The sequence below is a fragment of the Notothenia rossii genome, assembly GCF_949606895.1.
Source record: "Notothenia rossii genome assembly, chromosome: 2".
Taxonomy (NCBI): domain Eukaryota; kingdom Metazoa; phylum Chordata; class Actinopteri; order Perciformes; family Nototheniidae; genus Notothenia; species Notothenia rossii.
The window spans coordinates 71688250-71711621 of record NC_136904.1 but is presented as its reverse complement, the minus strand read 5'-3'; the positions used below and the strand labels follow the sequence as shown (position 1 = coordinate 71711621).

Sequence of the window (23372 nt, the reverse complement as noted above, 5' to 3'; positions counted from 1 at the left end):
AGATGGGGGTTTCCATGGCTACCCCATAACACTGGTGAGGAATTCCAGAGTCATAACTGGGTCGCAGAATAGAACGCTCAAAGAAGGAAGGAGGGGGTAAACTCATACTGAATCATAGAAGCAGAGCTCCAGCGACATCATGCATTAATGTGTTTGGTTGAGTCATTATTATATCCTAGAAAAACAGTAACTGAGCGCAGAGGGCATGGAAAGTCGCCGGGAGAGCTGGGAAATGATGACTTCCCTCAAACGTCTGAGTCATACACAGTCAGGTTCTAATTAGAGGTACATAACTACAGATGGAGATGTTTGGGAAGAGCTGTGTGTGTGTGTGTGTGTGTGTGTGTGTGTGTGTGTGTGTGTGTGTGTGTGTGTGTGTGTGTGTGTGTGTGTGTGTGTGTGTGTGTGTGTGTGTGTGTGTGTGTGTGTGTGTGTGTGTGTGTGTGTGTGTGTGTGTGTGTGTGTGTGTGTGTGTGTGTGTGTGTGTGTGTGTGTGTGTGTGTGTGTGTGTGTGTGTGTGTGTGTGTGTGTGTGTGTGTGTGTGTGTGTGTGTGGCAACCTTTCTGCATGTGTGCTTTTATGGCAGATTTAAGTATCATGACTACATAGTTTGGAGAACAATTTGATGTGGGATCGGATGTTGCGAATGATCTTCCTATCTAAACAAACCTGTCTCCTAAAAAAACTAAACTGCATTCTCAAAATGATTCAAATGAAGCTTATATTCTAATGTATTACAGTTGCAGTTTTAAACAGATGTTTAATGCTGTGAATTGAATCACAAAAACACAACAAAACGACTTGTTTGGGAAAAATATCTTGGTTTAAAATAGTTACATTTGATGCTAACGTAACTTGCGTATACGTCAACGGTGCCCGCATAGGGGAAAATCCTGTGTTTGTTTGTCTTAAAATGACTGACCTAAAAATAATAACTTATTTAATGAAAGTTTAAAAATGTAAAGCATAGGTTAAAATAAGTTAACTTTTACTTTTTGCTTTACATGAGACACATACACCAGACTCCTTGGTGAGAATCCTATGTTCGTTCGAACGACCGCCAACACTCTAAGGATTTAACCAGACTTCAATTGTATTTTAGATCTGTCAAAAAAGGTAATCTGTGAGAAAATGCATAATATTTTCACTTTTGTACATGAAATTGCGTGTACCATATGGTTAGGGATCTATGTTGTGTCGCAGAAAGCTGTTTATAAGAGAGTCCTTAATAAAATAAAAGTCAACAGCAGTTATTTAAATGTAACTTCATTCACATATTCTATTTGCTCAGAGACAGAAATCTCAGAAACTGATGCCTTTAAACTTAAATACAGGTACATTAAGTTAGAAAATATAGGAGTGAACTGATCCTTAAATCATATTAAAAATCATGGTCTGGAATTATGGTATTGGTTAAACACCCTATGGCACACATGAGGCTTTTGTATAAAAGTATAAAATGAAATTGCAGCTTTATTTCCCTTCTACCTCTTTCTGGATTTGATGTTACATCATAACCTGTCTGAGTGGAAACCTATGAATGGAAACAGACTGGGGAATTCATACACTTCCAGATGGCTTTGTATTACTGAACGAGACTCTCATGCTGTGGCATTGGAAAGACATCAACTGGTCTGTTAGACAGGGGCACCGGAGAAGTTGGGATGGGGTAGAGAGAGTGTGTGTGGTTTTGTGTTACTTCATATATTAATTCATATGTGTGAGCTTTTATTTTTTATTGATTTTATCTTAAAAAATCACCAATGGTTTTAAGTCTTTAGTTCCCTTTAAATCAGTTTATATTTGACTAGGATTTGTACGTATACATATCACAACTGGTTTCATCCTCATTGAGCTTAAGCAGGATTTAACAGTGTGTATTCCCATGTGCTTAAATCTGTGTTTAGGAAAAAGGATTTGAACCTACACCGTGAAAGTTAAAAAGTATACGTGTGTGCATGTAAATAGAAGAGAGGATTTGGGCTCCTTTCATGTCCGTAGAGACGGTACATTATTACAAGAGCCTCCGTTCCCTTGCTACCTGTCCACTGAAGCAGGACAGATAAATCAGGTCAGTTCTTTTGATGTTGTGGGCAGTGACCCGCCCCCAAATATCTGCTCTGCTATCAGAACAGAAGAGCGACTGTTTGACTTAGGGCAGGCAGCCCACGCTAATGAAACTCTTTATTAATCGTTCTGATGATACACTGTGTGGTGCAGAGAGACAGGACAATGAGTAGGGACAAATGCCACATTATGGATGACTCAGCTTAAATGACCAAGTGAAGCTACAAATAACAGTTTTTAGCCAATGCAAGAGTCATGGGTCTACCATTTACTCTAGATTTGTTTTAACACAACATTGTTTGATCGGCCTTAACATTTTCCTATCTTTACATAAAATTACAGATCAATTGTTTCCCGACAAGTACAAATCTGTAAATATGTTTCCTGATGTTTTGTAGGACTCCCAGAAGTCCCCTCTTGAGCAACAAAAACGGATTATTTTGACTCATTTTCCTGTTGCGTCCATCTTGCGTCACATTCTTAGTGGTTTGGCCATGCAGAACAAAGTTATGCTGTATTGTCTTTTGCTTTCAAATACATATGAGACCCAACTAGTACCTTTTGTATCACATCAAAGATAGATACACAAGAACAGATGAGATCAATAAGGACAATGTAAGAAAAAACAGGGTTCACCTTTTCACCAATGATTTTCAATGACTTTTCAATGACTTCTCCATGATCTTTACCTAATTTTCCATGATCGAAAAAGATTACTCTTTCTCAGCGGTACCACTGAAAAGGGTTTATTTTAACATGGAACAGGAAAATAAGGTCAGCAAGCATATGAAACATGTAGTGCCTATCTAAAACAAATCAAATAGCAGGCTTACTAGCTTCTACACGCTAAAGCAACTGTAGTCAGGGATGCAAACTCATCAGGTATGAAAAAGGTGACAAGGATCCGAGCCACCAACCCCACAGAATATCGGCTTTAAGATTATGATTAAGAGAGGATTTTAGAAATCAGAAGTGTAAAGCAGCAGTGTTAAAAATAACAGAAACGCTAAAGCGTCACATCTAATAGAACTATATAAAAGCATTTATTTTAATTGTGTAGCAGTCAGTTTATAATTTTGGCAGCACTGTTGAGCATTTTGAAAATGTATTTCTCTGTGCAAGGCTTAGTCTTTCTATCTTTATAGCCAGCAGTGTAACCAAGTTCATAAACTCAAGTACTATAATTGGGTAAAATGTTGACATACTTTTGACTTTACTTAAGTATTTCAATGCTTTGCTACTTTGTTATTGTACTCCTCTACAGTTCAGAGGTAAATAGTATTTAATACCTTTAGTTATTTTACAGATGTGAATGAATGATGTGAAATATAATCAAGTGTTGAATCAGACTTTAGTTCCACCTGGAGTAAATTCACAAACTACCCTGCAGTATACAAAGTCATTCAAACTAGCTGCACCTTTACCAGCTTTGAGAACACTTTCATGATCAATCATTATAAAACATATCATATCTATTATTCTGAAATGGACCAATCTGCACAAGGACTACTTTTACTGTCGCTACTTTAACTATGTTTTGATGATAATACTTTTCTACTTTTAATTGAGGAACATTTTGAATGCAGGGCTTTTACTGTAACAGAGTATTCCTACACTCTGATACTTCTACTTACTCAAGTACAAGATCTGAGTACTTCTACTTTTACTCCAGTACAATATCTGAGTACTTCTACTTTTACTAAAGTACGAGATCTGTGTACTGTACTTCTACTTTTACTCAAGTACAATATCTGAGTACTTCTACTTTTTCTCTAGTAGGCCTACAATATGTGAGTACTTCTACTTTAATCAAGTACAAGATCTGAGTAGCCTACTTCTACTTTTACTCAAGTGAAAGATCTGAGTACTTCTACTTTTTCTCAAGTACAATATCTATACTTACACAACCTCTGTTTATAGCCTATGAAAAAAACGATTAGAAAACGAAGGCGAAAGCTAACTTTAGCAGATAGTGATAATGTATGTAAAACTTTTCATTGCACATCACCCTCTGCCGCTCCGACAGGGAGCTCTGCTCTGAACACCTGAACGGCCCGCTCTAACAGCTGTTCACCAGCGGTCCAGTCTGTGCCACAGTGACTCCGGACCGCACAGTTACTGTTAACGAACTTTTAACGTAGGTAATGTAGCTGCTGGAGTTAGACCCTCATCGGCGATCGCGGAGCAGCAGAGTTCAGCCGACAGGCAGGACCAGCGTATCGAGCATACAGCTCACGCTTCATATATTAAAAAAATAACACCATGCGCGTCATGATGGCACATAACAGCTCGCGACCGCAGATTATTTCGGTGATTAGATTAAATGTAAATTATATTTGACGCAATTTTAGTTACATTTCCATGACTTTTACAAAACTTTGGGAAAAATAATGTTTTCCATAACTTTTCCAGGACCTGGAATTTGCATTTAGAATTTCCATGACTTTTCCAGGTTTTCAATGACCGTACGAACCCTGAAAAAAATAAGCCAGGGCTCACACTCATCCCACTGACAAATGCCAATTTAAGCCATTTTCTTTTTAACATCATGTCCTGGAATTAGCTCATTTGCATATTCCAAAGTAAGAGAAGCGTAACAACTGACACCATTTTGGATTCAACAAAGAGAACAATTGTTTAAATTCTTAAATTAAGTTTAAGGAAATAACAATGATTCACCACTTTTTTGCACATTCTGTGTCTGGAATACTTTCCCTACCATAGATGGACATAGAATGCTGCTCCGTGTGTGTGCGCCTCGGACATTGCAACATTATCTCTTTGTTTTTTGAAACAACACAGTTCATTCATTCACCAACAAAAAAGAAAACCGAACACACTAAACCTCTGCATTGGTCAACATACATATATATTTTATGTCTCAAGTAACCCTTGAATAGGGGATTATCGAAACATGATCTACTCGGATGTGTAATTGTATGGGCTTAAAATAGAGTGGCAGAAACAGTTTGGCTGCATGGTTGCTTATTCTGAGATACTGGGAAATGCTTCCAGCAAAGAGAGAAAACCAATTTGACAGTGTTGGTGCAGGTGGTTAGAATTGATTTTATGCTGATATTGAAATGGTCTGGCCCACATGACACTATGAATCCTGTAACACTTCTGTCAAGGCCCTGGCAAACTTCGCCAAATACAGAAGTTTTGTCAGTGGCTCATAGCAGCAAATTGTGATGCTCCATGTACAACTGTAGCGTCAGTTTTTCACGTGAAAGACTGACCCCTAGATTCCACCGGGTCCGTCTGCGGCGCGTTATGGCTGCGGCGCGTCCTCAAGGCTCGCGGCGTCCGCAAGGCGCGTCCGCAAGGCTCGCGGCGTCCGCAAGGCGCGTCCGCAAGGCTCGCAGCGTCCGCAAGGCTCGCGGCCACTCTAGTCAATGGGTGCTATTCCACCAGACGCGACGCGTTACGGCTCAGAAGCGTCCCAGAAGCGTCCCGCCGCTGGGCTCCACTCGAAATAGGGTTGAAGTCTATTTTTCGACGCAACGCAGCCGTAGGGTAATGTCGGACAGGCAGGAAGTGGAACGTTCAGAGCATATATAGCATATATATACACACACACAAACTCATTTTGCAGAACCTATCCCTCCGTAGTCTTTCAAGTAAGAGGAGAAATGCCAGCCTTCTCCTCCGGTTTACAGGCACTGTGTAAATTATATAGAATAATTATGATGATGAATGCATTTTTTTACCACTAAAATACAGCAACACATCTTTGATTCATGTCGTTTATAACTGGGATATTACAATTATTATTAACTTTGTCTGTACAAAGTAGCCTGTCCAGGAAATATGCTCAAATCAACAAAAACTGCGATCCGGCAGGCAAGATGCTCTGCTTCTGAAATGCTTCTGAAACGCGCCCGGTAGGGTATGACGACAGAGGAGGCCGCACCAAAACCGCGGCGCAGCCGTGACGCGACGCAGACGGACCCATTGGAATCTAGGGGTTACCCCAGGTAGTTTCCACCGGGTCCGTCTGCGTTGCATTACGGCTGCGCCGCGGCGTCCGCAAAGATCGCGGCCACTCTAGTCAATGTGTGGTATTCCACCAGACGCGCCGCGTTACGGCTCAGAAGCGTCCCAGAAGCGTCTCGCCGCTGGGCTCCGCTCTAAATAGGATTGAAGTCTATTTTTCGACGCGACGCAGCCGTAAGGTAATGTCGGGCAGGCAGGAAGTGGAACGGTCAGAGCATATATAGCATATATACACACACACAAACTAATTTTGCAGACCCTATCCCTCCGTAGTTGATACGATGGGCTCGTAAGAACTCAGATGCTCGATTCCGTTGCTTTGTAATATTCTTTATTTGCAAAGAACTCAAAGCTATCAAAAGACTTCTAGGTTCTACTATGACTCTCAATGGAATCACTAGGTTCTACTAGGTAATGTAACATAGACTTCTGGCAAACAGGCATGGATATATCGACAAGACAAGACGAGCCAACACCGGACAAAGGGAGAGAAGGACTATATATACACATTAGGTAATGGGGCACAGGTGTACACAATCAGGGGCGGGAACAACAATCAGTCTAGCAGGTGCCACACAAACGGGAAGTGCCGACACCTGGAGAGAGAGAGAGTAGAGTAATTAACAACATGAGACAGATAGACAAACACTAAACACACAACAGCTAACAGGATACTAGCGCTAAAACCTTACAGTACCCCCCCTTTTACGGACGACTCCAGACGTCCCTGAAGCCTGAGACCGTAGTCTGTCAAAATCCGTGATTAGGGATTTGTAGACAATGAAGCTGCCCGGGATCCAGCATCTTTCCTCTTGTCCATACCCTACCGAGTCGACCAGGAACTGTCTTCCTCTCCCTCGCTTTCTATCTGACAGTGTATTTTCCACTGTAAAGACGATACCTCCGTCGATGACCCGGGGAGGTGGAGGTGGTTTGGAGGGGGGAACCAGTCTGCTCTCTAAAACTGGTTTCAGCTTGCTGACATGAAACGTGGGGTGGACCTTGAGGGACTTTGGGAGACATAGGCGAACAGCAACAGGATTAATAACTTTTGAAATGGGAAATGGACCAACGAACCGGGGAGCCAGTTTCCTGGAGGCGACGTGAAGAGGAAGATCCTTGGTGGAAAACCACACTCGTTGACCGAGCTTGTATCTTGGAGATGGACGTCGTTTTCGGTCGGCCAAACTCTTCATGCGGGCCGCACTTCTCTGCAGCATCTGGCGAACTCCCTTCCATACCCGGCGACAGCAGCGAACCAGAGCATGTGCTGATGGTACGGTAACTTCCTGCTCGGGCTCTGGGAACAATGGAGGCTGGTATCCATTGACACATTGGAAAGGAGAGATTCCGGTGGCTGATGTGGGTAAGGTATTGTGTGCATACTCAACCCAAATCAGATGTTTGCTCCAGGTGGTAGGTTTCTGGGACACCAGGCATCTCAAACAGGTCTCCATTTCCTGATTCATCCTCTCCGCTTGGCCGTTTGACTGGGGATGGTATCCGGATGTCAGGCTCACAGTGGCTTGGATCAGGCGACAAAACTCCCTCCAGAAACGTGAAACGAATTGTGGGCCTCGGTCTGAAACGACATCGCTTGGGAAACCATGGATACGAAAAACATGGGACAACATGGCCTGTGCTGTTTCTCTGGCAGTAGGCAATTTGGACATGGGGATGAGATGTACCATCTTGGAAAAACGATCAATGACTGTGAGTACCGTGGTGTAACCTGCCGAAGGTGGAAATCCTGTCACAAAGTCCAACGCAATGTGCGACCATGGTCTGTTGGGAATGGGCAGAGGTTGAAGAAGACCTACCGCAGCTTGACTAGATGTCTTGTTCCTAGCACACACAGGACATGCTGCCACATATTCTGCCACATCCTTCCACATAGCCGGCCACCAGAATCTGTGTTTCACCATAAAAAGGGTCCTCTTGGTTCCAGGATGGCAGGAAAGAACAGATGTATGGGCCCAATGAATCACCTGAGAACGAAGTTTCCCAGGAACAAACAGGCGATTCTGAGGACAACCTCTAGGGACATGATTCTCCCCATTAGCCTGTTTTACCTTTAGTTCAATGGGCCAGGTCTCCCGATCACCCGGTCTGGCCGCAGAATGGGTTCCGGAGTCTTGGGAACTGGCTCAGGATCAAACATTCTGGAGAGAGCGTCCGTTTTTTTTTTCTGTGAACCAGATCGATAAGATAGCGTGAAGCTAAATCTGTTAAAGAATAAAGCCCATCTGGCTTGTCTGGAGCTCAAACGCTTTACCCTCCTGATGTACTGTAAGTTTTTGTGATCTGTCCAGACCAGGAAATCCTGCTCCGCTCCCTCCAACCAGTGCCGCCACTCCTCCAAAAAAATCTTCATAGCCAACAGTTCCCGATTTCCCACGTCGTAATTCCTCTCGGCAGAAGATAGCTTACGGGAGAGATATGCACACGGATGAAGTTTGTTGTCCCCCGCTGACCTCTGGGACAGTATAGCTCCAACGCCGTCGTTGGAGGCGTCTACTTCCACCACAAACTGTCGGTGGCAATCAGGTACAGTCAGGATGGGAGCTGTGGTGAACCTCCTCTTCAGTTCTAGGAAAGATTTCTCTGCCTGTGGATTCACCACAAACTTAACATTGGGAGAGGTAAGGGCATGGAGAGGAGAGGCAATAGCACTGAAATTGCATATGAAACGTCTGTAAAAGTTAGCAAACCCCAAGAATTGCTGAACTTTCTTTCTGGAGTTTGGCTTTGGCCAATTAGCCACGTCACTGACCTTAGCTGGGTCCATTTCCACCTTGTTAGGGGAAATCACAAAGCCCAAAAATGCCACAGAGTTCACATGAAACTTACATTTTTCGGCTTTCACAAACAAATGGTTAGCCAGGAGTCTCTGAAGAACAAGGTGAACATGGTTAACATGAGTATTCTCATCTGGAGAAAAGATGAGAATATCATCGAGATACACAAAACAGAAAACATTCAGGAAATCTCTTAACACATCATTAATGAGAGCTTGGAAAACAGCAGGTGCATTACAAAGTCCAAAAGGCATCACCAAATATTCGTAATGTCCCGTAGGTGTATTGAAACCTGTTTTCTACTGATCCCCCTCCCGTATGCACACAAGGTGATAAGCATTCCTTAAGTCGAGCTTGGTGAATATCTTAGCTCCCTGTAACAGTTTGAATGCCGTAGAGATGAGTGGAAGGGGATATCTGTTCTTAACTGTGATCTGATTTAGCGGACTGTAATCAATACAGGGCCTCAATGTCCCGTCCTTTTTCCCCACGAAAAAGAAACCTGCCGCTGCTGGGGATGAAGATGTCTGAATCAAACCAGCTTTGAGTGAAGAATCGATATATTCCTTCATGGCCTCCCTTTCTGGCCCAGAAAGTGAATACAACCGTCCCTTGGGAATAGTAGAGCCCGAGAGAAGGTCTATGGGACAACCGTACGGTCTATGGAGTGGCAATGAAGTAGCTTGTGTTTTATTAAACACCTCCTTGATGTCTAAATAACACACAGGAACTTTAGCCAAGTCAGGAAAGTCAGAAGGTTTAGAAAAAGTGTCACTGTTATTCCCTGACCCCTGCTTAATGTTACTAGATCTGTGCAATCTACTCAACCCTGTTTTACTGGTTAAACATGAACGAGAGCACTCAACCCCCCACCCTTTAACCCTTCCTGCCTGCCAGTCAACGTGAGGGTTGTGTTTAACAAGCCAAGGGTACCCCAAAATGAGAGGATGTTGAGCAGAGTTAAATAAATGAAAACTAATTTGCTCACGATGTTCCTGATCTATGACTAATACCATGGGCTCAGTGCGATGAGTAATAGTACATAAAAGGCGGCCGTCTAAAGCACTAGCCTCTCAGGGCTGATCTAAAAGAACAACCTTTAAGTTTAAACTTTTAGCCAACTCCCAGTCCAACAAGCTCTCATCAGCCCCAGAATCGACTAATGCATCTTAAGTCATAGTATTATCACCAAGTTTGATTTGTACCTGCATTAATTTTCTGACTGGAGAGTCGAAGGAAGTCACTCGGCTCACCAGCATCTTCCTTCCCGCTGATGAGCCTGATCTTTTGCCGAACAGGCTGCCGAAACATGACCCTGCTGACCGCAGTAGAAGCACCGCCGCTCCCGTAGACGGCGCTGACGCTTCTCCGGAGTGAGTCTGGCTCTACCGAGCTGCATCTGTTCCTCTGCGGCGATAGGGGGCGCTGGTCGCTCTGGAGATGAAGACTGGGAATTCCTCTGCCAAGCGTAGTATTCCCTCGGTAATTCCTGTCTGAAAGGTGGAGTGGATACTGTATTCCTTCCTTTTTCCCGCTCTCTTTCAGCTAGACCAGCGGTCGGGAACCTATGGCTCTTCCGGTGACGGCATATGGCTCCCAGACAATTTTGAGTTAAAAAAAAAAAAAGATACTTGTGATATTTCTTAATAATACTGTGTAATTTTAAAGTAAACAGAAATTAGTTTTGAAGATAAATTTCACGGGTCACGGGTCACCCATGGGTCGGGTCGGGAACCAATGGCTCGCGAGCATGTCCGGGTCATTGTAAAGGTGAAGAAATCAATTTTATCAGATAGCCAACTAGTTTATCCGCTTCAACCCTTGTAACGGAAAAGATGGCGAAAAGAAAAAAAGACGATGATTACCGTGCATTCCAGGCTGCGTGGACAGAGGAATTTGCATTTGTGGAGAGAGCAGGATCTGCGGTACGTCTAATATCCAATGATAAAATTGCATCGATGAAACGGTCAAATATAAAGCGGCACTTCGATACGCACCATGCTTCATTTGCATCGAAATATCCAGCGGGGGACAGCAGGAAAAGGGCATGCGAGGAGCTACAGCGGAGAGTGCAGACGAGTCAGCAGCAACTACGTGTGCGGACCAAGCAAGTTGACGGGAATTCCGCTAGCTTTGCGGGTGCTTTGGCGATAGTAAGGAATGGAAAGCCATTCACAGATGGCGAGTATGCCAAAACATTCATGCTTGATGTGGCCAACTGTTTGATGACTTCCCAAATAAAGACAAGATAATCAAACGAATAAAAGACATGCCCCTGTCAGCAAGAACTGTGCACGATCGTAGCATCATGATGGCAAATCAAGTCGAGGAAACACAAATTAAGGACATAAACGCCGGGACATACTTTTCTCTCGCGTTAGATGAGTCAACAGACGTTAGCCATCTATCTCAGTGCAGTATAATTGCCAGGTATGCTGCATGTGATACACTGCGTGAGGAAAGCTTGGCTGTTTTGCCAATGAAAGGGACAACAAGAGGAGAGGATTTATTCACGTCTTTTATGGAGTTTGCTAAAGAAAAAAAACTACCGATGGATAAACTTATTTCTGTCTGTACTGATGGTGCACCCTGTATGTTGGGGAAGAACAAAGGATTTGTAGCGCTTCTCCGCGAACATGAAAAGAGAGCCATCCTAAGTTTTCATTGCATCCTGCACCAGGAGGCGCTTTGCGCTCAGACGTGTGGCCAGGAGCTTGGTGAGGTGATGTCGCTGGTCATTCGAGTGGTCAACTTTATTGTTGCCCGAGCTTTAAATGATCGCCAGTTTAAAGCTCTGTTAGAAGAAGTTGGGAATCATTATCCCGGTCTGCTTTTACACAGCAACGTGCGTTGGTTGTCAAGGGGGAAGGTGCTCAGCCGTTTTGCAGCTTGCCTGAGTGAAATCCGGACTTTTCTTGAAATGAAAGGCGTCAAGCATCCCGAGCTAGACAACACTGACTGGCTCCTGCAGTTTCACTATCTCGTGGACATAACTGGCCATCTGAACCAGCTCAATGTGAAAATGCAAGGTATTGGAAATACAATCTCATCCCTTCAAAAAGCAGTGTTTGCATTTGAAAGCAAGCTGGAAGTCTTTCTCAGGGACATTGAAACAGGTCGTCTTCTGCACTTTGAAAGACTGCAACAATTTAGAGATGCATGCTTAGCAAGTGACTCCACTCAACATCTGGATCTCCAGCAGCTAGCTGGCTTTACGTCCAATCTCCTGCAGTCATTCAAAGCACGTTTTGGAGAATTTCGTGCGCGCACTGGTCTTTTCAAGTTCATCACTCATCCACATGAGTGTGCAGTGGACAAAATCGACCTGACATGCATCCCCGGGGTCTCTATCGGAGACTTTGAGCTGGAAGTTGCTGACCTGAAGGCATCAGACATGTGGATGAGTAAGTTCAAGTCACTTAATGGAGAGTTGGAAAGTCTTGCGCGACAGCGAGCAGAGCTGGCGAGGGAACACAAATGGACAGAAATGAAAAATCTTCAACCTGAAGACCAGCTGATTCTTAAAACTTGGAACGAGCTTCCTGTGACATACCACACAATGCAGCGTGTGAGTATTGCCGTATTGATCATGTTTGGCTCTACATATGCATGTGAGCAGTCATTCTCGCATATGAGGAACATTAAGACCAACCTACGCTCACGTTTAACCGATGGAAGCCTCAACGCCTGCATGAAGCTCAACCTCACCACGTATGAACCAGACTACAAGGCCATCAGCAAAACCATGCAGCACCAGAAGTCGCATTAAAAGTAAGACATATTTAATTTATTATACGTTAAAAATACTATATGGCTCTCAATGAAATATATTTAGAAATATTTGGCTTTTATGGCTCTCCCAGTCAAAAAGGTTCCTGACCCCTGAGCTAGACGTTGATCAACCCGGATAGCCATGGCGATGAGCGAGTCCACATCTTCAGGCAGCTGTAATGGAGCCAACGGATCCTTTATGGGATCCGCTAATCCATGCAGGAAAGCATCAAAGAGAGCCGCTGAGTTCCACCCACTCTCTGCTGCCAAAGTACGGAAATCGATTGCGTAATCCGCCATTCTCCTCTGCCGCTGCTTCATGTTCACCAGGGCTCTCGCTGACTCTCTCTCGGGTGATGTCTGATCAAAAATCTTGCTCATGGTATCCAAGAACAGTCTTAATGAATGACAAACAGGCAAGTCCCGGGACCACTCCGCTGTTGCCCAGGCTTCCGCTCTACCCGTCAGATGAGAAACAATACAAGCTACCTTAGCTTGATCGGTGGGAAATGCTGCGGGCTGGTGTTTGAAGTGGAGATTGCACTGCACCAGGAAAGGACGACAGTTTCCAGATTCTCCGGAGAATTTCTCTGGGGAAGCGAGGCGGATCGTAGGCAAATGCACGGGTACTTGAACGGGGATATCAGCAGACCCGACCCCCGCTGGACCGGAAAACTCTGCCGCAGGAACACCAGGATTTGCCACAAGGTGAGTGAATACTTCCCGCATCTTCTCAGCCAGTACATTTATTTCCGTTGACACAGTACCTTGAAAGTTGTCTTGACGAGCATTTAAACCCTGGACCTCTTGGTTAATTACTGACAGCTGTCCCTCATGTTGGTGAAGGAGTTTACCCTGCGCCTGCAGGGCCTTTCTTAGCGTTGTAGAATCGGCTGAGTCCATCTTGATTGGTTGGCTCGTTCTGATACGATGGGCTCGTAAGAACTCAGATGCTAGATTCCGTTGCTTTGTAATATTCTTTATTTGCAAAGAACTCAAAGCTATCAAAAGACTTCTAGGTTCTACTATGACTCTCCATAGAATCACTAGGTTCTACTATGTAATGTAACATAGACTTCTGGCAAACAGGCATGGATATAACGACAAGACAAGACGAGCCAACACCAGACAAAGGGAGAGAAGGACTATATATATACATTAGGTAATGGGGCACAGGTGTACACAATCAGGGGCGGGAACAACAATCAGTCTAGCACAGACCTGGGCATTGTACGGCCCCCGGGCCACATACGGCCCTTTGGTTGACTCTGACCGGCCCATGTAAGGTTAATTGGAAATTACAAAATACGCATATTTTCTCATTTTCCCTCATGCATGGACTAAAGCGGCTATGCTTTTATTTTGAAGTTGTTTTTTATTCATGTACATAATGACGCAATACGTCAAATCAAGACGTGCACGTTATTGGATCATTGTCACCAGACGACTTTAGCGCTCAAAATGTCAGCTCATGCTAAAAAAAGAAAGGTAGATGCTGAATGTAGGGTTTTCAACAAAAATTGGACTGCTAAGTATTTATTTACTGAAGTCGGAGGTAAAGCCGTGTGTTTAGTTTGCGGGGTGCAGATCGCCATGTTCAAGGACCACAATTTGAGTCGGCATTACGAGACAAAACACGCGCCGAAATACAAAAACTTGACGGATGCTGAAAGGGCGCGCACATCGAACGCTTTGCTAGCTAAGCTGCAAAAGCAGCAAGGCTTTTTTACCAAGCTTCACACATCCAAGGATGCAGCAACCAAGACCAGCTTTGTGATATCCCACAAAATAGCTAAACAGAGTATTCCCAGAGGGGGAGTTTGTCAAAGAGTGCTTCGTGGACTCTGCAGCACTAATATGCCCTGAGAAAAAAGAAGCCTTTGAGCAAGTCCCGCTGTCCAGGCGAACCGTGACGAGAAGGATCGAGGACATTGCGGAGAATCTGGAGCTTCAGCTGCAACATGAAGTGGCAAGTTTTGACTTTATCTCCTTGGCTTTGGACGAGAGCTGTGATGTTCGCGACACAGCGCAGTTACTCGTATTTGTCCGTGGGATAACGCCGACATATACACCAACATGTGTTGTGCAAGTCAGTGCTAAAGATTCACCATGTTATTGATGTTGTTACTAAAATAGTAAACTTCATCAGGGCACGGGCATTGAATCACAGACAGTTTGTTGCACTTTTGGAGGAGCATGAGACTGAGCATAGTGACACCGGCTACCACACAGCTGTCAGATGGCTCAGCCTGGGCAAAGTGCTAAAAAGAGTTTGGGACCTGAAAGCAGAGATTCAAGAGTTTTGTGAGAAGAAAGGCAAAGACATCCCAGAGCTCTCAGATGAGGACTGGATGGCAGATTTTGCATTTGCTGTTGATGTGACTGCACTGATGAATGAACTGAACACCAAACTGCAAGGCAAGGGCCTTTTTGTTCATGAAATGCACAGCCTGGTGAAGGCTTTCATGAGAAAGATGCAGTTTCTTTCAAGCCAACTGGAGAGCAACACTCTCTCTCACATGCAAATCCTGAAAGAAGTCACACCATCAGCTGATCACCTCCGCAGGTACTCATCCATGTTAGGAGCATTGCATGGTGAGTTTTCAAGGCGATTTGAAGATCTCCGAACAATCGAGGATGAAATGTTCATGATTTCCTCTCCCTTTACCTGCAGTATGGATAATGCACCCAGTGATGTTCAGCTGGAATTCATTGACCTGCAGTCTGATGCAGTACTGGTAGAGCGCTTTAAGTCAGGATCTCTGCTGGATTTCTACTCTTCTCTCGAGGAGGAGAATTTCCAAACATGAGGAGACATGCTCAGAAGATGTTGGTTCTCTTTGGCTCTACCTACATATGTGAACAAACATTTTCAAAGATGAAGTTTATGAAATCTAGGTATAGATCCTCTCTCACTGATGATCATCTGTCAGCTGTGCTTCGCATCTCCACCTCAGACATTCAACCTGACTTCGATGCACTCGTTAAAGCCCAGCAGAGACTAGATTTCTCTCACTGAACAAGAAAAAATAACTTAAAAACACCAAATGAGGTGGTTAGACTACAAATGTAGGCATGTAAAGGTACCAACTAGCAGTGAACTGGGACGCTTTCTTTGGAAGCCTTTTTCTCAAAATCACAGTTCAGCGATGTTCAGTTACAGTTCAATATTATGTATCTTGTTGAATGTTTGGAGCACAAAGACAATGTTGTGATGTCTTAAGAATGCCAAGAACCTTTACACAACTTTCCAACAGTATATGAAACTCAAAATGTGTTTTGTAGTGAATGCGACTGAAAATGTTCACTAATATGAGTCAGAAATGGTGAAAAACGTTCACATTTTGTTTACCATGGTTTTGGGACATTTTATTTAATAAATTACATTTTTTGTAAGGCAACCTCACTTTTTCATTGCTCAACTACAACATATACTCTTACCAGCTTGTCAAAAACAATGCTATTTACTGCTTTTTATAAAGAAATACAATTAATATTATGCAGAATTGAGTTCAGCCTTTTGGCCCGGCCCTCCACAATATTTTTTGTTCCTCATGTGGCCCCATGGAAAAAATAATTGCCCACCCCTGGTCTAGCAGGTGCCACACAGACAGGAAGTGCCGACACCTGGAGAGAGAGAGAGTAGAGTTATTAACAACATAAGACAGATAGACAAACACTAAACACACAAAAGCTAACAGGATACTAGCGCTGAAACCTTACAGTAGTCTTTCAAGTAGGAGGGAGTGGACTTGAAATCCTCCGTATTACAGGCACTGTGTAAATTATATATATAGAATAATTATGATGATGAATGCATTTTTTTAACACTAAAATACAGCAACACATCTTTGATTCATGTCGTTTATAACTGGGATATTACAATTATTATGAACTTTGTCTGTACAAAGTAGCCTGTCCAGGAAATATGCCCAAATCAACAAAAACTGCGAACTCTAGTCAATCGGTTCTATTCCACCAGACGCGCCAAGTTACGGCTCAGAAGCGTCCCAGAAGCGTCTCGCCGCTGGGCTCCGCTCTAAATAGGATTGAAGTCTATTTTTCGACGCGACGCAGCCGTAAGGTAATGTCGGGCAGGCAGGAAGTGGAACGTTCAGAGCATAGCATATATATCCTACACACACACACAAACCAATTTTGCAGACCCTATCCCTCCGTAGTCTTTCAAGTAGGAGGAGAAATGCCAGCGTTCTCCTCCGGTTACAGGCACTGTGTAAATTATATAGAATAATTATGATGATGAATGCATTTTTTTACCACTAAAATACAGCAACACATCTTTGATTCATGTCGTTTATAACTGGAATATTACAATTATTATTAACTTTGTCTGTACAAAGTAGTCTGTCCAGGAAATATGCCAAAATCAACTAAAACTGCGAGCCGGCACACTCTAAAAACGAATTCAGGCGACCTTTCACCTCCACTTAATTAAATGCATGGTTGCAAGACAAAAATGTGAGTTAATTGATTTAGATAAACATTTTAAGTTGCAAACATTAATTTATAAGTTGTGTTGACGTAATAATGTTGGTAATTACTTCAACTTAATATTGTGTGTAATTTGAACTCTGATTTCTGCGTTCATTTACTTAAAACAAAATTCAAGTTGTAGTAAGTAATGCAATTGGCTTGATAACTTAAAGGTGACCTATCATGCAAAATGCACTTTTGTACATCTTTTATACATGAATATGTGTCCCCGGTGTTCCAGGGAACTCACCAAGTGTCAGAAAACACAACCCTCTCTATTTTCCTCAATACCCAAATCTCTTAAAAAGGGTCTGCGACGGATCTTATAAAGACTGATCCAGATTTGAACACTTCTGTGACGTCACAGAAGTGGCACTACGGCTATTGGGCCAACTCCACCAATCAGGAGGAGACAGCCACGGACATTGCCGTTTGAAAGCGCTGGAGACGCTGTAGTACATATGCCAGACCTGTAGATGGTGCTGTTCTCACAGAATCAGCCCATGAAAAGACAGTGTTAAATTGAGCGAAATGAGGAATGGCTAAAATGCATGATCTGTTTGGTATTTTGAAAAATAAAAAGTATAAATTTGCCTTATATAGGTATGGTCCTACACTATATTATTCAAATATAGCATGATGGGTCCACTTTAATTGTTCTACACCTTGAGTTAAGGATTTCAAGTCCACTCCCACTTAACATGCCTGAACAAGTTCCGACAGTTAAGACAAATAGAAATATACAAAGGATATTTTAAGGTGAGTGTCATCATTTGTCATTCAAATACAGAAGAAAGCCTTGTAGTTGCACTGTATAGGCAAATTGCTGTTTGACCAAAATTAGCAGCCTTTGAACTGTGAATAGTTCTGTGAGAGTGTCTTTAAAGCTAGGCTAAATGAAATGCTCGTTGATACTATGGGCACTTGTAAATGTCTATAACTATGTAAATGTATCCTGTAAATATAATGTATGATGTCCTTTATTGTTTTATGTTTCATGTGGAACCTATATGCTGCAGGTCTCCCTTGAAAAAGAGATCTATGATCTCAATGGGACCAATCTGGTTAAATAAAGGTTTGAAATGAAATGAAATGAAATTAGAGGCTACTGTGAAAGTAAAAATACTTTTGTTACTATTGTGATATCGCTTTTTATTAAAAGTGAATCTCGTGAAGCACATCAAGGACATGCTTCTTGAGGTAGGATCGTTATTTAGAGTTGTCATTGAAATGCAAGTTGTTGGCAGTCACCCATTCAGAATATATTAATTTAGGTCATTTCTCTTTTTTCCCTTTTTCAAAAATAGCACAAGACAATTGAAGTACGCAGAGAACTATAGCCATCCACTGCCTTGTCGTGTAACTTGGAGAATGGGAAGAGGACCTTTTCAAGGATTTTATCAACGTAATTAAAAATCTTGAAATAAAATAAAATCAATAGGCACAGGACAAAAGCACTGCTCTCTGTCAGTTACATTTTGAAGCATATTGCACTTTTGGCCACACCCCAATCAATAATATCTTAGCAACGTTCAGCATGGATAGGTGTTGACAGCAATGGCATGGGAAAAGGATTATGTAACATTTGAAAAGTGGCTTCTGCTCTTCACTTAACCAGTTCAAATATTGTATGGAACCTGCAAAAAAGATGAGAAGGTACACTAAAACTTGCACGGTTGTGATTGACAAAATCTGTCCACACGCATTTAAACACTAGGCAAAGTAGGCCTACTCAAAACCACCTCTGTGTGTCTTCAGGACAACATTGCCATGACGACACACACATGCAGACTCTATAGGTGAAAACAATACCAGCGTTGCTTTAGCAGCTGGTAATAATGGCTCTGAATTCGCTAAGAGTGACAGTTTGAAAAGTATGAAATTACCTAATTCATTATCTCTTATGCGCTAACCTATTATTTAATATGCTTCAAAAGGACATGAATATCGCCTTCATCAGTCACCGGTCCACCCCAGGATCTGACCATACGATGGCAACCATCGTGGTCGAGGGAAACAAATGAATGAGCAAGTATTCTGTGTTAAATGTGTTCATACTGTTTAAAATAATGACTGTCGGCAATGTAAACATCTTTTGTAAAATTGATGTGTGTGATCTGCAGATTGGTGGCCATTGAGAGTTTGTTTCAGTAGTTTTACAAAAACTTTACAGATTTTACATATTTGGCACTGGTTTAAAATATGCAAAGGCCTCTAACTTCGATGTGATGGCAGCATTTATTTGCTTTGTCGCCATTTCCCATGGTAATATGGCTAATGTGTTATTTATTATTTGTGGGGCAATTTAAATCTGTGTTATTTATCTTTTTTTTCAATATTTAAATGAAGCTCAGCGCAACTTCTTTCAGGAAGACTGGGTGTATACATTCACTCCACAGCTGCATATAATCAGCTCATCACGGGCGTTCTCTTTAACCTATTACATTTCACCTCATTCTCCAGCAGCCAATCAACGTGCTGCAGCCAAACTATAAAATGGTTCTCCTCTCTCCTGCAGTCAGCTGTGATTTCAGGTGTTCATGCACCTTATCATATGGCATGTGTCAATAAATGTTCAAACAAAATGAATTCTCTCCTGATTGAAAAATCATGTGTTGAAATAAACAACTGCAGTTCAAAATAAAAAGTAAATTGCCGAATATTTTTGTTGTGGAATCCACTAATTTCTTTCTTTAAAGGCAAAAACATGAAAAAGCTAAGAAAAAAAACTATTGAATACAATATATTTGGAGCAACTTAATTTATAAATGGTTGTCAACTTAAAAACGTGTGTTCACAATGATGGCAATTAAGTACATACAACTTAAAATCCCTTTTAAATCATGTGTTAAAACAAGTTGGAACAACTTTATTTTTGGACTAATCAACTTAAAAACTTGTATCCCGAATGAGGGTAATTAAGTACATACAACTTAAAATTATTTTTAAATCATGTCGTAAAACTAGTCGGAACAACTTAAACTTTTGAGTAATCAACTTCAAAACTTGTGTTTATAATACCAATTATTAAGTAAGTGGTAATTAAAAACACCTCTGATTGTAGAGGAAAAGCCTTCTCCCCTAACTCAAATAACTTTGTTGCTTTAAGACAATTTCATTAAAAGTTGTCTTAACTCAATAAACATCGATGCAAACTGTTGCGTTGATTTTCTTTGTTGAGCCAAGGCATTTGCTTTTAGAGTGCAGGCAAGACGCTCCGCTTCTGAAATGCTTCTGAAACGCGCCCGGTAGGGTATGAAGCCGGAGGAGGCCGGACCAAAACCGCGGCGCAGTCGTAACGCGCCGCAGACGGACCCGGTGGAAACTAGGGGTTACCTAGTGGCTGTAGTAAAGGAGGTGACAAAGTCTGCTTAGGAGTAGGAGTTCAGGATGGACTTTTACCCAGGGGACACCTATTGATGTCAAAGTTGACGACTTAATGCTAACCTGCGTACGTAAACGTATGTCACATACTACTTATATAATGTTTAAGTAAAAACAATATAATCTGAACCCAAATTGTGATTTTTCCTAAACATAACTAAGTGGTAACGCAATGTTCTTCACTTACATCATGTACTTAACTCTCGCCGTACGTTAAGGTCAACACTGTTTTGAAGTCTATCCTGCAAATTGAAAACTACACTAAAGAAAGTAAAGAGCTACCCGGTGCGTTCGATAGGTGCACCAATGGTTTGACCACACTGTGTTTTTGAAAACTTAGGAGTGCAAAAATGTCGCACCACATCACATCTCCACATCTTCTGTAGTGCAGTTACACTCAGGAAACGCCCCCTATACTACAGATATCGCCCAGCTCTTTGCCCACATGCACACACATTTACAGAAAAAGTATATTAAATCTAACAGGAATGGTCTACTAACAAGTAGATTATTTTCCTTGCAGCTCTCTTGAGGTGAGCCTGGCCAACGTGTCATTGTCCATATCAATCACACCAGTAGATAATGTGTGGGAACCACAAGAGGTAGAGAACATGGGAGAGACAGGCTGTGACTGTATGCCCTGATGAAGGTAAGAGGACGGAGTCGAATAGACACGCAGTAGACACACTTCCTCGGACTAGATGAAGGCATACAGTAACAGCTATTAATTATATGATACGCACTGGTATTTACAGAAGAACTTTCTATCATACATCCGGATTCTATCTTTTTCCATTCTTGGGCCTCTTCACGATGTTTATAAAAGAGATTTTACTCAATTATACTCATATTTTAATTCTTACATATCATCTGATATGTTCAATAATATTTGGTATATGTCATTTTTATTTCCCCTCCGCTTTCGTATCTAGATTGATTTATAACATGCGTCTCCTAAAGCCGGAGAAATCCAATGAGGTTACAATATAAATGTAGACATTAAAAAAAGCAGTAGGCTTTCAGAAACATTTAAATCCGGTTTGGCTCTGATATGAATTATTATGATGTTATTATGTATACTTATAGTATTTTATAAGTAGAGATGCACATCTGGTTTCTCAGCCACTGATATGTGTTTCAACTTGTCCAATTTTGCCTCTGTGCTCACATTTAAAAGCAACTGCCACCATTGCCAACCACAACACTACACACTTTTACAATCATCCATACAGCCTCATACGAGGATTGCAATGACATTTTGGTATTAAAAAAACTGGAAGTATGTCCAAGTCGTCTGGATAGGGAGTTTGTCCTTTTTCTTTCTATGTCTCCCCTCTCAAGCATCTGTTTTTCTCTTCAGCGTTCTAGTGTTAAGTCCTTCTTCTTGCTCGTTTATGTTCTTTGTGAAGTTCTTTCACGCTTCTCTTTGGGTTTCTCAATCACTGGCCACACCCACTTATCCTTTATCCATTGTCTCTTCCTCTGCTTGTCTGTAATCAGTTTCATCCTCCCTGTCTGGATGACCCGAGATGATCTTAGAGCCGCCATGTTTTTATTCATCCTAAAGTACAAACCTCTAATCACTATCTGCCCCGCAGTCGAAATATGTTCAGTATGGATGTCTGTACAGTATGTGTGCATGGGTATGTGCTTTTGAATGTGTGTCTTCTGTAACTTTGTGTGCCACACCCAGTTGATAATAACTAAATAATCGAACAAGGCCATAATGGAGTTCCAGAAAGTGTGTGTTAATGCGTGTGCCATACTTTTGCGTGTTGGCCATACTGTAAGCCAATGAGATGAAGACTTAATTAGCCTTCTACTGGGGTTGTTAGGCAGAGAATAGATGTGAGAGTTTCCTCACATCAAAGAGAAACAGATGCTGCATTCATTTGTCACGTTTCATCTTGTGTCTCCCTTATAATCTACTCGTCTCCTCCCCTTAGCTCTCCATTTCTCTTTCCCTCCCCAACCCTTTCCCCTGTTTCCCTTTGTTGCTTCATCCTCTCCTCGGTAAACAAACAAAGACAAACCGCTTCCGCTTCACAACATTTATGTTTAGCCGAATCTAAAAAGCAACATCCCCTGTTATCAGTCACTGAAACACATTCAGGTTAATGGATACATTTCATTCACAGATTTACTTTTACATTTATTTATTTTTATTCCAGAAGATAGTAGATATACTGTTTGGTTTAAATAAGGAGAGTTGCAGGGCTCTCATGTCAATGAAATATGATAACAAGAAAAACATGATGCTCACCACATAAGAATATTCTAATAACCAGAGTCCAATATTTATTATGTAGCATCCAAAGGTGCTCAATAGTTGCAAAACACATTTTCGTTAATTTCGTTAATGTCGTGGCTTGAAAAGTGAAAACCAAAGAAAAGTTTGGTCTAATTTATACTAAAGCTAGACTTGATACAAGATAAATATAGCTTTGTTTTTGTCTTCTTTTGCCGCCATTTTGAGTTTAATGGATCCAGGAAGGAAAATGGGATAGAGTGGAATTGGGTTCATCTTTTCTTTTGTTGGAATCTGCCTTTAACTGAGTGCACTTTTCTAGTTTTAATCTGTTTTCTGGGAATTCACATCATTAGTCATGGTCATTGCAGCATGTGTCTATATTTTATGTTAATATAATGTTGTTTTTAGGAAAAGCAAACAAGTCTTTACTATTAGAGATTTTTACCCCGCATATAACATATGCAGGCTCATGCACAGTAGATGGAAGTGTAACCGCCCATAATGAGTATAATTGCACTGACCTAAAATAATTATGTCACAAGACTCTGTTTTCCGATGACGCAGATACAGAAAAAATACAGATGAATACCAGTTGAGCAAAATAAAATAGT

The 23372-nt window shown here is 41.9% G+C and overlaps 1 protein-coding gene across 2 annotated transcripts in view; it reads left to right on the top strand.

Moving 5' to 3' along the window:
* LOC307028908 (uncharacterized protein) overlaps positions 1 to 23372 on the top strand; it is a 59104-nt gene that overhangs the window by 23322 nt on the left and 12410 nt on the right. For both annotated transcript variants that reach the window (XM_079664318.1, XM_079664317.1), the window contains one exon: positions 18434 to 18531. In XM_079664318.1, the coding sequence (XP_079520444.1) occupies positions 18498 to 18531 (34 nt within the window). In that variant the 5' untranslated portion in view covers positions 18434 to 18497. The remainder of the gene's footprint in view (positions 1 to 18433; positions 18532 to 23372) is intronic.